The 19,800-nt window shown below is 51.4% G+C and overlaps 1 protein-coding gene across 3 annotated transcripts in view; it reads right to left on the reverse strand.

Annotated features, from left to right (window-relative positions):
- Positions 1-19,800, reverse strand: part of TRAF5 (TNF receptor associated factor 5) — a 47,680-nt gene that overhangs the window by 18,925 nt on the left and 8,955 nt on the right. The window contains exons 1-3 of one of the 3 annotated variants that reach the window (XM_025982308.2): positions 19,092-19,346; positions 1,473-1,691; positions 148-205 (exon numbers count right to left, since the gene is read on the reverse strand). In XM_025982308.2, coding sequence (XP_025838093.1) covers positions 148-205; positions 1,473-1,690 — 276 coding nt within the window. In that variant the 5' untranslated portion in view covers position 1,691; positions 19,092-19,346. Of the gene's footprint in view, positions 1-147; positions 206-1,472; positions 1,692-19,091; positions 19,347-19,800 lie in introns of those variants that run through there. The other 2 variants (XM_072733336.1, XM_072733337.1) reach the window with 2 other exon arrangements.

Consider the following 19,800-nt stretch of genomic DNA (forward strand, 5'->3'; position numbering starts at 1 on the left):
GCAGAGACATAGGCAGAGGGAAAGGCAGGCTCCTCACAGGGAGCCTGATGCAGGACTCGATCCCAGGACCCCAGGATCACACCCTGAGCCGAAGGCCGATGCTCAACCATGGAGCCACCCAGGCGCCCCAAGTGGTGACTTTCTTACCTCCTGAGATTTGATAACCTCCTTATCTACAGGGCAGAGTGGGACTGCATTTAATTCTCTGGAGAGAAAAATAAAAATAGAGCCAAATTAAGAGTTGACCTTAACAGCTCTTCAAGAGCAGCCCCAGGGCCCCAGCCATGCTTGACCCTTTGGAGTTACCTTCCCCACATGCACACCTCAACAGTCCAGACTCTGTCTTCCCTCCTTCTGCTCCCTCCTCCAAGAAGAGCTGTCACCTCCTCCTGCTGCTGAAATACTCCCACTCATTCCCCAGGATGCAGGTCCAACAGTAAGTCCCCCAGACAGAGTCCAATGTCCTCCGGCCGCCTTCTGCTAATCGCACTGTACCAGAACCTGTCTCCTCCACTAGACTGGAGTGTTCTAGAGGGCAGAGGCTGGGTCCTGTTCCACCCTGGACCTCTGGCTCTTCCTCTCTGTGCACGAGAGCTCAGTGTTAGCCAAGTGCCTGGAACACACAGGTGCTGAATGGACAAACCCACGAATGAATGAGAACGTGCTGTCATAACCCCCCTTCCAAGCTTGGTGGGAAATGGCTTCTTGCTGCGCTACATCAGCCCCCCAGAGCCTGCTTCCACGACTCTCCTGGGCTCCTCCTTCCGAACGGCATGACCCAGGCGCTGCCCCGGCAGCACACAGCACCCATTGCGGGTGAGGTCCCTCTCCCGACGTGATGCCACCTGTGCCTCAAGGCAAGGCAAAGTCAGAGCGACCACCACAAGGCCCCCTCTGACTGCAGGCCCTTCCCAACACAGACTCGGCACCCACGTGGGGTCTACATTTTAAGCAAAGGTGTGACCCTCAGGAGCAACGAGCAACCAGCATTCCTGGCTCAGCACACTGCACTCCTGGAGCCCACAGAACGCTGCACGTTCAGGACACTCTGATCGTTTGTATTTATTATTTTTTTAAAGTTACTTTTTTTTAAAAGATTTTATTTATTCATGAGACACAGAGAGAGAGAGGCAGAGACACAGGCAGAGGGAGAAGCAGGCTCCCTGTAGGGAGCCCGACATGGGCCTTGATCCCAGGTCTCCAGGATCACGCCCTGGGCCAAATGCGGTGCTAACCTGCTGGGCCACCCGGGCTGCCCCTCCAATCGTTTTATAAAAAGGAGGTGAAAGGCGACTGCGGGCAAGCAGTGGCGAGACATAAAAACTGAAGGTGATTTCTGGGGCTCCGGGAGAAGGGCTCTGGGGGAGCCCCTGCGCGCCTCTGTGGTTCCGTGGCCAGCCACAGCAATTCCAACAGCTGCCTGGACACCCAGGTCCCTGGGATGCCCCCCCACCGCAGGCCCCGCCCCTCACCTCAAGGACAGGATGCAGTGTTGGCAGAAGCGGTGCCCGCACCCTGTCTGGTGGGGGTTGTGAAGCACCGAGTGGCACAAGGCACATTTGTAGCGCTCTTCCAGGGGCTCCACGAACCGGTACTCCGTGTGGGGCTCAAAGTCCAAGGAGATGGAGTTGCTGGAGTTCTGGCGGATGAAACCACAGGGGACGCCTCCTTGGTCCTCGGAATAAGCCATTCTGGGGGGTGGGTAGGAAAGGAAAATTCAGTGTGCAGATACCCAAACCACCACAGCCATCAGGGGCTCTAAGGATCTGCATCCCGATTAGGGAGCATCACCCACCTGGTCATTCTGCTAGGACGTTGTAACGACCTCTGGCCACTGGAGGGCGCCCGCCCAGGGGAGTTAGTTTTGGGTGCTCGGCCAGAGGCCAGAGAAGGCTTCTAGCAAGAATTTATGAGGCTTCGGACCTTTGTCCATCAGCCTTTTACAGGATGCTAGGTAATCCTGGGAGTTTGGCCACATGCTTGGAGCAAACACAGCCACGTGTTAAGTGCATTCTAAGCAGACCCTGGTGAGGAAGTTTCCTTCCACTCAGTTGCAAGAACCGAAACAAACACTTGTTAACGTTTTCCAGAAGCAAGCACCTTGCATATCATTTCTTGCAATATAGGTACATACTTCACTGCCACCGAGCTGCATCGTTTCTCACCCAACCTAAATAAGTGCATTAAACTGTGTTCCCCTCCGATCCATTCTCCTTATTCTAGCCGGGGTAACATTTTTCAAAACACAAATGTGATTGAAGGTTACCTCCTCGCATCGTTCAGTGGCTTCCCAGGCTCTTAGGGGAGAGTCCACAGTGCCAAGAGAGCTCCAAGGCTGCATCCTATCCACCCAGCAGCATCCTGGACCTCTCCTCCCCTTGCTTTCTGCACTCGAGCAATACAGGCTTTTCATGCATCTAATACATCAAGCTGTCTCCTGCCACAGGGCCTTTGCATAAGCTATTGCCTCTACCAAGAATGCTTCCCCTCTCCCAGGCTTCTTCACCTCACATTCATGCTTCAAATTTCAAGTGTCATATCCTCAGGTAAGTCTTTATTCTCCACTCCACTTCCTCTTCCCCTGCTGAACAGCAGAACACCCACTCATGTCTATGAAGCACGTATGGCGTCCGGGGAGTGGCTGAGGGATAATGGGCCACCCAAGGAAGTGGGGGGTAGGGGAGTGACGTTTCACTCTACTATCATCCTTTCGAATTTTTGAACATGAATATATTACCTAACTCAAAAATAAACAAGTGTACAAAACCAAACACTAAACATCCACTGTTTTATCTATCATAGAACCAGGTTCTGAAATTCAGAGCAACATTTAATTTTAAATTAGACATGCATTTGTGTGAGTAGCTGATTTATATCAGTGCTCTTCAAAAACACACAGATCACATCCGGCCTTACTCATCGGTGCAGCTCTAGCCCTGAGCACTGAGCCAGACGTGGAGAACAAATCAACTACTTGTTGAATTAATATTGTTGAATGGACTCTGACAAACCTTCAACAGGACGGCCCTAACTAGTGTTGCCTTCTAACACAGTGATCCTTCAACTTTATAAGGAAGGACTTCCCCCGGGGCACCTGGGTGGCTCAGTGGTTGAGCATCTGCCTTCAGCTCAGGTTGGGATCCTGGGGTCCTTGGATCGAGTCCTGCATCAGGCTCCCTGTGGGGCACCTGCTTTTCTCTCTGCCTATGTCTCTGCTTCTCTCTATGTGTCTCTCATGATAAACAAATAAAATCTTTTTTTTAAAAAAAAAGGAAGGTCTTTCTCCATCTTTGAAGTCTGATGACAAGTCTAGACTTTCTTGCACAAACACCTGATCGCTGGACCCTTATGGACCCGCTGAACCCAGCCCTGCCTCCCCAGGAGGAATGCTCTGACTTTTGGCACAGTGCCAGCAGTGGTGCTTTGAGGGTGTCTGGCAAGTGGCTAAAGGCTGGGAGGCAATCAAGGGTGGCCCCTGGGGGTGACATCTTTCCACGTGGCGAGGGAACAGGAAGGCTTGGCCTTCAGGCTTGCTTGCTCTGGCTTGCTCTTGGGATCCCTCAAGACTGTCCTGCAGCTGATGAGGTCAACTGGGCCAGAGAGCAGCTGCGTGGCCTGACAGTGAAGGCCAGAGATGGGCGCCATCCGGCAGCCAGCCCTGCTCAAGTCAGCTGCTGGCCTCACCCAGAGCTGGAGCCAGCTCAGTCTGGGGTGTGCCCTGCGAGAATGGAGCAGAGAAAGCAACTGGCCTCTCTCAGTAAATAAGGCTGTTCTCTCAACAGAGAGAACTGTGGAGGAGCCCTGCAGAACAGGGCTTTTTGTTTTTGTTTTAATCCTGGGGTTTGAGACCAAAGCCCCACCTCTTCCTCTCTGCATATGCTTCCTGCAGAGCTTCAAGGGTGGTAGGTGAACTGTAGGAGATGTGACTGTTCCCCTTTTTACTAGGTTTACTCTTGAGATTTAACAAGTCTTAATTATGATGATGAAACTATTAAACTCCCAGAAGACAACATGGGAGAAAATCTAGATGACCTGGGGTACGGCAATAACTTATTAGAGATAACAACCAAAGGCACAAACCATAAAAGAAAGAATTCATAAACTGGACTTCATTAAAATTAAAAATTTCAGCTATGCAAAAGACATGGTCAAGAGAAGGAGAAAATAAGCCACAGAGTGGGGGAAAATATTTTCAAAAGACACATCTGATAAAGGACTGTTATTCAAAATACACCTCACCAGAGGAGACAGGCAGAGGACACACAAGCACATGAAAAGGTCCTCCACATCATATGTTGTCAGGAAAATACAAATAAGAACAACGAGATACCACGATTCACCTACTAGAATGGCCCAGATCCCCAACCCTGACGATCCCAGATACTGGTAAGGATGTGAAGGGGCAGGAGTCCTCACTCACCGTGGGTGTGGGGGGGGTGGGGGGTGGGAATACAACACGTGGGAAGCCAGCCTGGCAGTTTCTTATTAGACATTTCTTACCGTCTGGCAATCCTTCCTCGGTATTTACCCATGGGAGACCTATGTCCACATAAAACCCCGCACACAGATGTTTATAGGAGCTTTATTCATAACTGCCCAAACTTAGAAGCCACTGAGATGTCCAACAGTGGGTGAATGGATAAACTGTGGGTACATCCAGACAGTAGGATATCCTTCAGCACTAATAAGAAATGAGCTATCAAGCCACGAAAAGGCGTGGAGGGATCTGAAATGCATAGTAGTTGTGAAAGAAGCCAATCTGAAGACCCTGCATACTGTACGGTTCCAACTAGAAGACATTCTGGAAAAGACAAAATTATGGAGGCAGCCAAAAGATTAGTGGTTGCCAGGAGTCAGGATGGAGGTGAGGAGAGATGAATAGGCGGCGCACAGAGGACTTTTAGGGCAGTGAAAATACCTGGTATGACACTCTAATGGTAGGTACATGTCATTACACATTTGTCCTAAAACAACACCTTATCTGTCTAAAGACAGATCCTCCAAAACGAACTCAACTATTATCAACCACCTCTCCAGGAGTCTCATCAACCAGAAAAGAGTGACTCATCACAGAAGAAACTAGAAGGTGACACCCAGACAAACTTGGTTACAAACTATCACATCTCCCACCTAATCTACTAGGGGCCCATTTATCTCTCCTGAAAATAATTCAGTCTCCCCTAAGAGGCCTACTTCCCTCTCCCCTTCTCCCCTTTGCCTCTTAGCACGGTGTTCAAGCCTGAATCCCAAGCCACCTCAGAGAGCTACTCATTTTTCCCTGGGTATCTCCCATGCATACACGAGTTACATATGTTAATAACTTTCTGTTTGTTTTTCCTCTTGCTAATCTGTCATTTATCACAGGGGTCTCAGCGAAGAACTCAGAAGAGTAGAGGGGAAATTCTTTGTCCTCCCCTATGCAATGTAGGTTCATCAACTGGGACAAACATACCTCTCTGGAGGTGGGGGATGTTGATCGTGGCAGAGGCCGTGCATGTGTGAGGGTCTGTGGGAAATCTCTGTACCTTCTGCTCAATTCTGCTGTGAATCTAAAACCACTCTAAAAAATAAAAAAAATTGAGGACACGATTTTTGCTTATGTGGGTTATAGCATCAGTATTTACCAATTTGAGATTAACACTGAGGAGTTTAGGGGCACCTGGGTGGCACAGTTGGTTAAGCATTCTACTTTGGTTTTGGCTCAGGTCATGATCTCAGGGTTGTGGGATCACAGCGGGCTTTGTGCTCAGCATGGAGTCTGCTTGGGATTCTCTCCCTCTGCTCCTTTTGCTCATGCGCATGCTCTCTCTCTTCCTCTCTCTCAAATAAATAAATAAATCCCTTAAAAATCTGAGGGCTTTAATAAATATATTTCTTTATTGATTCATTTTAAGATAATAAGGAGCCAGGGATCCCTGGGTGGCTCAGCGGTTTAGCGCCTGCCTTTGGCCCAGGGCGTGATCCTGGAGTCCCGGGATCGAATCCCACATCGGGCTCCCTGCATGGAGCCTGCTTCTCCCTCTGCCTGTGTCTCTGCCTCTCTCTCTCTCTCTATCATGAATAAATAAATAAATAAATAAATAAATCTTTAAAAAAAGATAATAAGGAGCCAATTATATGTTAACATAAATAGCATTTTTATAAAAAAAAAAATAGCCATTTTCCAAAATGAAAAAAATGAATGAGAAGAGTAGCATCGTTTTTACATTTTCACACACCTTCTTGGGCTTAATAGAAGATAGGCAGGTTCTCGTAGCTGATACTACCGCCCCCCCCCCCCCCCCCCCCCCGCACAGAATTTGTTACAGTATCACACATCACATAACTTTCGGGAAGCACCACTGTCTGCTCAGGAAAGGAGAGCAAAAAGGGCAAAGGAGATCTTAGGAGTATTATGAAAATAGTTTGCCCATGCAGGTCCCCTGAAAGGGCTTCAGGGAAGCCAATTTGTACAATTTGCCAACTTCTGTGCCTGAACATACCTGAACTAAGTAAGAGCCTATTAGCTGCCTTCCTGGTAAGAGCTGCTCCAGCCCCCCGGCCCTCCAGCAGCACACTCTGGGAACCACTGGGCGGGGGGTTCCAGCATGCTTGTGACCCCCATGGCCTCCTTACACCGCTGAATGGCCTGCAGAGGCCTGAGGACCCGATGCTCCCTGCCCCCCAACCTTTGTGTCTAGCCCAGCTGTGGGCAGCATGCACAAGTCATCTACTGACCTTGTTCACTCTCTTATCTGCTGTCTTGCCCAGTATTTGTTTTTATGAAATTGAGTTTTTATCTCATTGGATTTTTTTTTAACAAAATAAGCACTTATGTTCTGCAACACAATATGTACTTTAGATGTTTCAGGACAGTGTTCTTGTGTATAAACTTAACTGTGATCTCTCTCTCCCAGGGCAGGATCTGTGTCTTTCCTCTGAAGCTTCTTTGGGCCCATGATGAGCCCCCCCAAATGGAATCAACTCAATATGTTCACGGACATGAGAGAGTCCCAGTAATACGACCATAAAGGCTGCTGTTTCTTGGTCGAACAAACATATTTCTCTAATTAATTGAACATTTCCAGCTAGTACTCTGACATTCCCAGGCAGCTATTTAGTGGAAATAAATGAGTTCCATTTTATTGAAATTTTTCCCCTTTGGGTATAATAGCTTATGTAACAGGAAGAGCAAAAAGAGTTCAGTTCTTGCAAATAAGAAAAGAAAGTCATCAAAATTACTACGAGAGCTTGTATTTCTCCCTACTGCAATGAACAGTGCCTTATTCCTGCCATTGATGGAACTCACAGTGAGGTCCTCTTGCGGAAAAGTTACGGACTTGAACCTAAAAAGATAAAAGAAAATCACATACAATATGCTCTTCAAGCACTCTTACTGAGTTTCTTATCAACATCATTTTTTAGCTTTTAAATTGCTGCCTCTTTTCCTTGAGAATTTTCTAGGAATTCCAAAGGAAAGCTGTGGATGTCAGGATTTAAGTTCTTTCCTGACAAATTCCTTTGGATTCATTTTTGGGGAATACATAATGAACTGTCTAACATTCTGAAGCGACAAGAGTTTAGGCTTTAGTTACAGTAAAAAGGACACCCATCTAGCAGAATTCAGTTTCAGGTTTAAAAAAGAAAGACAGGAAAAAAGAAAAAGAAAGAAAGAAAGGTAGATTGTCCGTATGTCCATACTACTTCCATAAGATCCCAAATACCTTGTTTAGATTAATGAAGATCTGGAGAACTTGGGAATGTTTTTATAAATGATTTTAAACTTTGGGCATTTTGGGGAAAGATTTATTTATTTATTTTGAGAAAGAGAGAGACAGAGCAAGCAAGATGGGGGAGGGGGAGCAGAGGGAGTGAGAATCTCAAGGAGACTCCTTTGTCAAGTGTGGAGCCTGATCCTACAACCCTGATATCATGACCCAAGCCAAAAACCAAGAGTAGGAGGTTCAGCTGACTGAGCCACCTAGGCACCCCAATCACTTTATACTTTGTAAGACATAAGCCCAGGAACTACGCTTCCAGAGTTTTCAAGATCTGATTCTTGGGAGTTATGAGTTACTGTGGATGAAACTCCTGAGTGAAAAGGCATGGTGGTGGTGGGGCGGGGGCTGGGTGGCTCAGTCGGTTAAGCATCTGCCTTGGGCTCCGATCCTGATCTCAGGGTCCTGGGATGGAGCCCCATGTCAGGCTCCCTGCTGAGCAGGGAGTCTCCTTCTCCTTCTCCCTCTACCCCTCCCTTCCCCTCCCCTCTTCTCGTGTGCTCTTTTTCTCTCTCAAGGAAAGAAAGAAAGAAAGAAAGAAAGAAAGAAAGAAAGAGAAAATGGCACAGGGCCAGAGACCTGAGCTCCATCCATCCCTGCTCTGCAGCTCACCAGCCATGTAACCCTAAACAAGACGCCCCCACACTTCCCTCATTTGTCTATCCCCGCACGGACTCAGCATGTGCATGTCCTGGACTGGGTCCCAAGACTGCAGAGATCTATGATACTACATCTGCCACAGAGGGTCCCCAAGTCACGCAGCGGCAATCAGATCCAAGAATGAGGCATTATAATGCCCTGGTTGCAAGCAGTACAAAAGAACTAAGCCCAGGTGAGGGGTAGCTAATGCTTTCCGAGGTGTCTGTGTTGACTTCCCAGAGAAGAAAACATCTCAGCTGGTCACGAAGAAAGTACCCCTTGTCCTTTCGAGATGAAAGAGATACAAGAATTTCCCCGAGAATATCACGAAAGTTCTGGAATGGTTAGTAATTAACTCTAGCTCAAGTGGAATGATGGGAACATGCCAGTCATTTGCCCGTTTGTTCTCAGATCCACTGTCTGCTCTCCTGCTCTGGTCTACATCACGAGGTGGGGTGAGGGTGGACCCCCACAAACTCTGTTTCCTGGGCTCCGTGGCTTCTGGCTGGGTTCAGCCAACAAGAGAACTGTCAAGAGACTGAAGGGTGGGCTGAAGGGAGAAGCCAGAGTATTTGTCTCCCATGGATCTCCTCCATGGCTTCCCTCACCACCAGATGGCCCCTGGCTGTGTGGCCTAGCTCCTGCCAGGCCAGCTGAGGGTAATCCCCAGCCCCTAAGCTCTAGGGGGGTGGAGGTGGGCCGCCTCCTGCCAGGACTCATCTCTGAGTTGCTTCACCCCGAATCTTCCTCTCAGCTTCCCAGCTTTGCCATCACCTGCGTAAGCCGATTTCTGTTTAAGGAATTCCTGTCAGAAACCACTAGAAAGGTCTCTGTGAGATGTAATGTGGAGAGAGGGGAGGAGCATCGCATGAAGAGCCCCGAATGAATGCCACAGTTGGAAGTTCTAAATATTGCCCCATGGTTTTGGTAGTTTTAGGGATGCTAAACATTCAGGACAGGTCCACGCAGGGAGTTTAGGGAAGAGGCTAGTACCTGGACCCCATCCAGACCGAAGGAGGATGACAGTGGCCTGAGTCAAGGCAGGGGCAGAGAGAAGCCATGTTTGTGAGGCATTTCTGAGGTAAAATGCAGAGATTTAGAAATGGGTTCAGTGCAAGGGCTGAAGGACAGGACAGTGGAGGATGAATCCGAGGTTCGTCTGGAAGACTGATAATCGATGGCACCAATGGGAGAGGATGAAGGAGAGAAGGAAAGCAGCAAGGATGTGGGTAGGGGACATATAGAGGTTGGGGGTCCCTTAGTCTTGAGCGGGTGGAGGTGGGCCAGGCAAGTGGACATCTAACATCTCTTCCAGAATAAATGATGTGGTTTCTAGGAGTGGCCACACTTGCTTTGTGGGATCAATAATTGTTTTTAAATTGCTCAGGGCATTATTATTATTATTATTATTTTTTACTTTACAAATAATTCAGATGTCATTTTAGTGATGGCATTTGACATAATAGGTTTAGATCTGTGCTAATGAAATAAGATCTGGAGAGAGAAGACATCCCAGAGAGACAGCGATGGGAAAATTCTCTGACGCCCGTATTGACGTCCGCCCTTCCCACGCACACCTGTGGCTACAGAGCAGCCCTTCCTTGCTTCCTACTTGGGATTTAACAGGTGCTGCTTCCCCCTCAGCCTTGTGTGACCCTGCACCCCTCACTAGGTCCTGGATCCCTCCTGCTAATGACTTCTAGGGTCCAGGGGCTCTTGGTAAGGGTACAGAGGGGAGGGTTTGAGAGGCTTGCAGTGTTCCCTGGGGCTCCTTTGTGAGCGAGGATCCTGAGAGCGGCAGAGTCAGGAGAGACCGCTTCGTCTGACAGGTGGGACTTACAGGGCCGGGTGACAAGTCAGGGGCACAAAGGCTGGCCAGGAGCCCCAGGATGGTCCTTGCACTGTGGGCAATGGAGGGGCAGCCCTGCACTGGCCAATGAAAGTTACCAATCATAGGCTGGGCTTCTAGAAGGCAAACTTCCCATTTCTCAGCTCCATTCAGGCCTCGCCAGAAGCATAAGGAGCCAACTCCCTGACTGACGTTCACATTCAGCAACAGGGGGGCAGGTGCTAGTAGGTTCTTCCCCAGACCCTCCCGAGAGCCCACAACTGGTTCTGGCCTGAAATCAAAGGGGGGAGGGGGACACGGTTAGTGATGAGGAGAAGTTAAAATGTTAACTCCAAGATGCAGTGACTCAAGAAGACTCTGGAATCTGTGCATGAGCTCAGCCAACCCCTCAGCATGTGCTCACCAGCTGGCCCTTGAATTCTGAGATTCTGCTCTTCTAGGGAGAACAGTTACTACCAGGAAAGAGGAGGAGGAGGAGGAGGAGGAGGAGGAGAAGGAGAAGAAGAAGAAAGAGGAGGAGGAGGAGGAGGAAGAAGAGGAAGAAGAAAGACACTCTAGGAGGTTATCCACATGGCCTGAGGGAGAAGGGACTTGCATTGAAAGTGGTCACCAGAGCCTCTGTCTGCAATGGCCCAAAGAGCTTTCCTTGGAAGACGCAACCTCTCACGACAACAGCTAGGCCTCTGCTCCAACCCTTGACCTTCTCTTCCTCTCTAACGTTTCCAGAGCTTAACACAACAACAATACGTCAATATGTGACTTCTGAGCGAAACTGGTTTTATTTTCAATAACCTTTAACCATGTAGGTTAGACAAAGAGGAAGGGCCTTGGAAAAACGCAGAAGTAACGAGGCCATTTTCTATCAGGCGTAACGTGGGAGGGAGACCATGCAAAGGCCAGGTGACACCACGACAGCCAAGACAGTAGGTGACGACAGCCTCCCGACCTGCTGCCTGTCCACGGGATGGCTGGCTTTGGCGTTGCACAGGCAAAGGTCTGGGGGTATTTTCTTCGTTCTTTCTTTTCCTTATCCTTTCCCGGGAGAGGGTTTTCTTGGATGCAGGACAAAAATGATGGGCGTAAGATTTTAATTCCTTTGAAGAGAAGTGTGATTTCTCTCCAAGCTGTCAGGAAACCCCTGGTTCCTCATTTTACTGGGAGGGCAGCAAACCATGGCTGGTGAAAAACAGGGGGTTCCGGGGCGGAAGGGCATCCCTGCCCGCCCCCCCCTCCCCCCCGCAGTGCCTGACCCACATGTACCCTGTGCCAGCTGCTTCCTCAACATCAATTGTGCTCACAGGGAAGCCTCAGAACCCAGCCTGAATCCACCTGGCTCCAAGTGATGCTGCAGCAGACCTTTCAGATTTGCTCTCTGCATTTAAACCCCCCATCCCCCCCCCAAAAAATTAGAAGGCTACTGATCTTCCCACATGAAAGCTTCCCCTGGAGGAAGCTTTGACTCCAGTCTCTCCCCTCCAGCCTCAGTGCCAATCCTTTTCCAGCCCTCCCTGCTGTCCTGGGCCAGCTCCTCGGGGAGGGGCTGTCCTCATCAGTATCCAGGTCCTCAGAGCCAGCCCCAGAGCACTGTCGGTGTTTCCTTAAATAGGGGAACTCTAGGATTACTGGGAGACCTCACTGGAAGGAGGGCCGTGAAGACACACTAGGGTAAATCTGAAGGAGGCGGGCAGATGCCAAGGGGACGATACGGAAAGATGTGAATGGCACCTACGGGTTGGAATTGGCTATAGGTCAGGATTACACTCAGTGAGGCTATGTCTAGGCTCAGAGCCAGGTAATTTACCTACATGGTCTTGATTTTTTTTTTTTTTGAAAGATTTTATTTATTCATGAGAGACACAGAGAGAGAGGCAGAGACACAGGCAGACGGAGAAGCACGCTCCCTGGGGGAGCCCAATGTGGGACTCGATCCCAGGACCCTGGGATCACACGCTGAACCAAAGGCAGATGCTCAACCACTGAGCCACCCAGTCGTCCCTACATGGTCTCGTTTCAATCCCGACAGCAACCTTATGATGTACGTATCTCCAACTTGTTGAACGAGGAAACGTGGAGAGGTCCCACAGCCAGAAAGCAGTGGGGCCCACAGGTGATAAGGAGGTGCTGGGGTCCCTCTCTGCTTCTCCAAAGCCTGCTCAGAGGCAGTGTGGTACGGTGCCCACCCCCATGGACTCTGGAATCCACCTGCCTGGGCACAAATCCTGATTATATCCCTGAAGAGCTGTATTATATCCCTGAAGAGCTCAGTCTCTACGCTTCTCAGTTTTTTTCAGCTAAAAAATACTGATAATGATAATCGTAGCTATCTCACAGAATCTCTGAAGATTAACTAAGCTAATACTATATGTCACAAGTCAGCCGGCCCTGCCACTTGCTTTTGTAAATAAAGTTCTACCAGAACACAGCCACGTTCATTTGTTTACATATCATCTATGGTTGGGGTTGGCTTTTTGTGTTTGTTGTTGTTGTTGTTGTTATTTGTTTTTTGCCACCACAGCCAATTTGAGCAGTTGTGCCACAGACCATACGGCCCAAAGCCTAAAATACTTCTTACTTGGTTCTTTACAGAACAAGTTTGCTCACCCTCCCTATGCATGAAGAGCTTCTAATGGGGGTACACAGGAAGTGCTATGAGGGCAATTATTATTATTAAGCATCTGCCCCAGAGCCCCTTCATCAATATCCTCCCACCCCAAGGATAACCTGACTGACGGTGGGGGCGGGGCACTGTATCAGGCTCTGGGAGCCAGGGAAGAACAAGAGAGAGAGGGCTCAAGCCTACTCCCGTGAGGCTTGTACAGTCTCACGGAGGAGACAAGGGAGTGACAACAAAGGAGGCCGTTACAAACCGTGACAAGTCCTCTAAAGGAAACGAACAGGGTGTGAAGGTAGAGAAACAGAAGCAGCCTCTGCAGACAGGAAGGCCTCATGGAGGGGGTGATACTTGAACAGCGAGGGGAGGATGAGAAGGAGCAAGGGTGAGGAGTAGCAGGACCGACGCTGCAGGCAGAGGGCAGCAAGGGTAGCGGCCAGTTCTGGGAAAGGCCTTGGCGTGTTTGAGAAACAGAGAGGAGGCCCGTGTTGCCTAATGTCAGGGACAAGAGGAAGGACTGGGGGAGATAGGGAAGAAGCCAGATCACATGGGCCTGGTCGCCCACAGGAAAGTCTGGGTTTGTTCTGAGATCAAAGGAACGGGAAGCAGCATGGGTATTCAGGGAGCTAATGGCAGTGTCTGCCTTGGGGCTGGAGAGACCACACCGGATGCGGCACAGAGAGCCGACGGTCAGGGCCGGGGTGCGGGGGCGCGCAGGGGAGAGCAGGCAGGACACAGTGCAGCCGTCGGGGAAGACAGCTTGGACCTGGACTAAGGTGGTGGCAGGGAAATGGAGCATCAGGTGACTGCATATGAGGCTTGGAGGCAGGGAGGACCGGAGGCTGATGCCCTGATGTCAGGATCGGGCCTCAACACCTACATGGAGGTGCTGCTGTCCACTGAGATGGGGAAGAATGAGGGCAACGAGGGGGGGAGGCTGGGAGCCATTTGGGACCATAGGGAGAGAGCCCAGGCCCTTTTCCTGAAGACACCCCTTCACGTAGGAGACCATGACCTTGGTCCCCTCTCCACCTCAGTGCAACCTCCCTAAATATTCCCCTTTAGCTTCCTGTGTCCTTTTTTTTTTTTCTCCAGATTTTATTTATTTATTCATGAAAGACACACAGAGAGAGAGGCAGAGACACAGGCAGAGGGAGGAGCAGGCTTCCGGAGGGGACCCGGATGTGGGATTCCATCCCAGGACCCCAGGATCACGCCCGGAGCCGAAGGCAGGCAGACCTCCAACCGCAGAGCCACCCAGGTGCCCCTTCCTCTGTCTTTTTCACGCTTGTATGTGTTTCCTCGCTCACTCGTTTGCTGGGAACGCACTTTGCTCTTTCTGCATCCCTATATTCCTACCCGCCATCCCTGAAGTGATGGCGATGAGTGGCAGTTCTGATCACTGAGTGGAGCCCTGGGAGCCCGCCTGCTGTCCCCTCCCCTACAGTCAGCACCCCCATTAAGGCTCGAGTCACACGACAGCCTTGTGGGTGGGCTCGGCGCTGGCCGACTCATCTTCACTCCTTATGCAGAAGTTGCACCTATTTCCATGAATTCCCCAGATACCAGCCAGCCCCTCCCCAACACTGGGTGCTGCTCCCCCTTGTCAGGGACCCTTAACTAAGCTAACTGCTCTTCCTCCCCCTACAGCTGCCTTTCTCCTCTCTCGTTCTCCTCCTTACCTCACCCGATGCCTTATTCCGAATTCAGGGTTACACCGGACTCACCCCCACCAAAAGTTCATCCACTCAGGATGTCTGGTGGCCCAGCAGTTGGGCGTCTGCCTTCCTCTCAGGGCGTGATCCCGCGGTCCCAGGATCGAGTCCCATATCAGGCTCCTTGCATGGGGCCTGCTTCTCCCTCTGACTACGTCTCTGCCTCTCTCTGTGTGTTTCTCATGAATACATAAATAAAATCTTAAAAAAAAAAAAAAAGTTCATTCACTCAATCACTTTTTGTAAATCCATCCTTTGCTGAGGGCCTGCTGTACGCAGACACTGATGGGGAAAAGAGTGATGCAGCACTGAGGGGCTGGGGGTCTTCACGCCACCCCCTGCACCCCCCCATCACACTTCCTCCCACCAGCACCCCCACGGGCCCCCTTCCCTCTCCCCCTCCCCTATCTTCCCTTCCTGGGTCCAGGTCAGTGCCTGCAGGCCTGCGTCCCCCTTAGGATCCCACAGGCACCTCCCTGCAGCCTTGCCTCCTCCCCCAGTTCTCTGTACACTGCCCTTGAATAAGCTGGGGGGCCCGAATCATCTGGGTGTTGGGGGGGAGGGGGGTGCCCTAGGGAGTTTGGAAAAGCGTATTATATTAGTTCAACGACCTAAACTGTAATCACACAAGCAGACTTGCCAATTAGCCTGCCCTAAATCACGGCCCTCCTGCCCTTTATGTGGCATTTAGTACTTCCTCCTTGAAACCCCCTGAGCCCTTGGCCGTGGGGACACTGTGCTGTGTGGTCTTCTCCCCGCTCCGACCACGCTTCTGCAGGGCTCCCTGCGGGACTCCCCTGAGCCTGGGTCAGCCTCTGTCCCTCATTCCTGCCAAACTCCCACCACTCCTCCTGGGAAAGGCCACCGCATCCCAACCAGACTTCTTTCCAAATGTAGGTGGGGGTCCCTACTTCATGGCATCCTGGGGCATCATTGCAGCCTTACAGTCTTCTCACCCTCTCCCTTCCCAACCATCCTGTCTTCTCCCATACGCAGGGAGACGAGGAGCCCAGGGGCCCGGCTGGTGGAGCCATGTGGCAGCTTGGACAAGGGGTTGAGACCAGGCTCGGAATTCAAAAGCCTTGGCCCGGGCCCACCCTCCCTGGCCTATGGGTGCTCCGGGGAAAGGGGAGAGGCCTGAGACTTCCCTAGACAGGATACAGAACAAACGTGCCAGGTGGATTCAGAAGTCTCGGCCTGACCTTTCGGTGGCTTTTAGCTACCAAAGGCCAACATCACTCTAGCCATGCCCCATCTCTCCCACAGGCTCATGCACAGCTGCCTCTGTGCTAGGGTCACAGCTCCAAAGCTGACCACAGACGTGGACACACTGCTGCCCACTGCCTCAGAGCCAGGAGAGGCTGTGGCTGGGCCACGGGTCAATGTGTGAGAGGCAGACAGAACAATCCACTCCTGACCAGCGGCGAGGCCAGCTCTGGCCCCGGGCCCAGGGAGGAAGTGGATGGGACCCGAGGTGACCCTCTCATGCCAGCTCTGTACTGTGGCAGTATACAGCCTAGAAGCTTCCTGAGGTCTGCTACTCCAGGTGTACTGCAGACGCCCAGGCCACACCTGGGTGGGCATCCTAGAGTCCCCCTCACCCAACGCTGTAGCCCCTCACACAACCCTGGACGTCGGGTTCTTGGGATCAGGACGGCAGAAGAGGGAGAGAAGGAAGGGAGCGTGTGGGGGGGGGGGGTTCCCAAGAGAAAGAGAAAGAATTTGAAAAAATGGCTTTCCCCCCCAACAACTGAGCCAGTCAACTGTGAGAGGGCTTAGGGGATCGGCTAGCCAAGGGTGTCGCAGCTTTTTAAAAACTGAAACTCATCAAACCAAATCTCACGCAGAAACATCAGTAAATAAAAATGTGTACGGGGGCACTATTTTGGTTGCAGCAAGGCCTGTTGGGTTTCCTCCGATCTACAGCCCTCCGACAACTTTTTTGGGTAATCTTAGGGGTTCCACGGTTTGATGTTTTTCAAGATAATCATAATAACACTACCACTTACACACACCAGTACTTAGCAGTTTCTATTTTTACATACAACATCGTACCCAGTCCTCACACGAACCCTGTGGCAATATTAGCATCGTCACCTCTGGGATGAAGTACCCGGGGCCCGAGCTGTCAAGCAACTTGCCCCAAATCACGCACGGATGGCACGTGGTGGAGCAGGAATGTCACTCCAGGCTTCCTGACTCCAAATCCAGTGCTCTTCACCCTGTGTCATGGCCAGAGGAAAATGTACCAACACCCCACCCGACCCCAAGACGGAGGTCTGGGTGAGAGGCAGCACAGCCGGGAGACCAGCTCCGGAGTCAGGCACCGCCGGTTCAGTCCCTTACCTGTGTCATCTCGTCCTCATCCAGAACATTGGACAATAATAGTACCTGCCTCCAAGGCTTGGAGTGAAGATCAAATGTGTTAATTCACACAGTGCCTGACACATCAATAACCACTTAATATCCACGCATGTCCACCCTTCACTCCTTAGTCAGCATTAATTCAGCACCTGCTGTATGCAGAGCCCTGTGCCTCATTCTACTGTGTGTATGTGGTGGGGGGGGGGGATCCCAAATTGCCAGACACTTCCCGTCCCCAGACAGTTCAGTCCAGGTGGGGACCATACCTATCTACAAAATACAACAACCGTATGCCCTCGAGTGTGCCCTGGAGCATGATAAAGGTGCTGGCTGGGACACCTTACCCCAGAGAAACAGACCTCTGTTTGGGGAGCCTACTTGTTGCAATATCGTAGCCCACCCTATGAGGTATTTCAGAATTGGGATCTCTTGGTATAGGTAGAAGTCGGCTTGGGTTTTTTTTTTTTTTTTTAATTTATTTATTCATGAGAGTAATAACGTGTGAGAGAGAGAGGCAGAGACCAGAAGGAAAAGCAGGCTCCATGCATGGAGCCTGACGTGGGACTCAATCCGGGGTCTCAAGAATCAGGCCCTGGGCTGAAGGCAGCGCTAAACCACTGAGCCACCTGGGCTGCCCCTAGAAGTCTGCTTGTTGAGCAAGTTTCTGGGCGGGATTCTATAGCAGGTTACCATGTGAGACGCACAGAGCTAGACCACTGGGCCAGCTCTCAGATCCCTCCTCCTCCTCCCCCTCCCTCCTCCTCCTCCCCACCAGTTGCTCCTCAAGTTTCCCCATGGCTCAGAGGCCCCAGGCTGGTGCTGGACCTCTTTTGTGTGTCTCCATTCTCATTCTCCTGGTGCGCTCACCTTGGCTCCTGCCTTAGCTGCCATCCGTGGCTGACAGCGCCCTGACGTCTATCTGCAGTCTGGACCTCTCTTCATCCCAACTGCCTGGCCCACACCTCCGTGTTCGTTCACCAGGCACCTCAACAGCAACAGCCAACCCTGCCCGACCTGCTCCTCCCACAGCCTTCCTCCACTTCAGGAAAATGGTGCCACCAATCACCCTACTGCTTGGACCAGAACTTTGGAGTCACCCTTGGCTCTGCTTACTGTGCACCCCACAACACAAATCCTCCCAGCTCTTCTTCCACACATCTCAAACTGCTGCTCCCCACTTTCAGCACAGCCACTCTGCTCTAAGCTGGCATCATCCCCCCACTGGAAACAGTGTGAATCTCTTAGCTGGCCTCCTGCCTCTGCCCTTCCCTGTACGGCCCACCCACCCCAGCAGCCAGAGCCATCCTTTTAAAAACAGAAGTCAGATATGCCACTCGTCTGCTCCAAAGGCCTCATCCCTCAGGGTTAAAGCCACTGTCCTTGGGAGTCCTACAGGGTCTGGCCTGTCCTCATTTTCCAGCACTCTCCTCCTGGTCACACATCCCAGCCACACTGGCCTCGCTTCTTCTTGACGAGTGCAAGCGCCTTTACCTGCTGTCTGTTCCCCTGATGCCTGAACGGCTTGTTCCCACCCTTCAGGTATCTGCTCAAACGCTACGTCACAAGTGAGGCCTTCACCGACCGCCCCACTTGGAAGCACAACATCCCCGACTGAGGTGTTTTCCTCCAAAGCAGCCGCCACCATCAGGCATGTTATAGGTTGACCTCTTTACTGCCTACTTCCCCGGCCAGAACACAAGCTCCGGGAGGGCAGAGGGGTTCCTTCTGTTTCCTGGGGTACCGACACTTGGAACCGTGCACATGAGAAGTACACCATAGAGGCTTACAGAAAGACTGAAGGGCTCCCTTACACTCTTCTGCAGAAAGTGGGGAAGCTTCTTTCCCACCTAGCCTGCTTCCCGGGGCCTAAACCTTCTCACCTCAACTGTTAAGTCCTGAAATCCCACCAGGTCCAGCTGGACAGGGTGGCTGCCTCAGGGAGGGGTAGTCAGCATCAGGAGGGGAGGGTCTAGCCACACAGGGCTGGCAACGCCAAGTTTGAGCCCCGCTCCTTACTCCCCCATAACGCGAACTAGCCCATGGTGAGGTGTCACGGGGGGACCCAGGTACCTGGGAAGGAGGGGAGAATGCTGAGAAGGATTTGGAAAGGTAGACAGGCCGACAATTCAATCAATTAACATGCATGAGTCCCTCACCCATGAGCCTCACAAGGTGCTAGAGAGCCGAAATCACGTTTGCCGGGGTTCCTTTTCTGGAGGCTTCATCATGCAGACAGGTAACAGAGTTTGAGGCCAGGTTTTCCTTTTCAGCTCCTTCTCTTGTTTTCAGTATCTCTTTCAAACCTTTCTCTTCTCCACAAACCTTGATCATGCCCCAGCTCCCCCCCTCCAACCCCCCTCATCAACCACTCCCCCCCTCCGCCGTCTCACCCAGAAACTTCACTTCCTACTGCACAGAAAAAAATAGAAATCTTCAGACCAGAACGACCTCCACTTCCTGCCACCAGACCTATGTGTCTCCCTGTACGGGGCCCTGCTCTGCTCTCTCCCTCCCAGGGCGTGTTAGAGGGGACCTGAATCAGGCCAACCTCTCCACCTGCCCTGAGCTCCTGCCTTCTGGGGGGCTTCCCATCCCTCGTCACTCACCCCACCATCCTCATCGCCAACCTCTCCCTGTCAGCTGGCTCCTTCCCACTGAGCTTTCACACAGGTCCCTCCAGAGATGAAAGCAAAGCTAAAAATCCTCGCTCTCACGTTTCTCGAAAGTTCGAGCTCTCTCCTTCCTCTCACGGCCCCTTCTTCATTCACCCTCACCCTCACGCAGTGGAGGGAGTGTCTCCATGGGCGGCTGTGCAACCCAGTCCTTAGCCCGCACAGGCCTGGCTCACCCCCCACCCCTTCCCCA

The sequence above is a fragment of the Vulpes vulpes genome, chromosome 13 (genome assembly GCF_048418805.1).
Source record: "Vulpes vulpes isolate BD-2025 chromosome 13, VulVul3, whole genome shotgun sequence".
Classification (NCBI taxonomy): Eukaryota; Metazoa; Chordata; class Mammalia; order Carnivora; family Canidae; genus Vulpes; species Vulpes vulpes.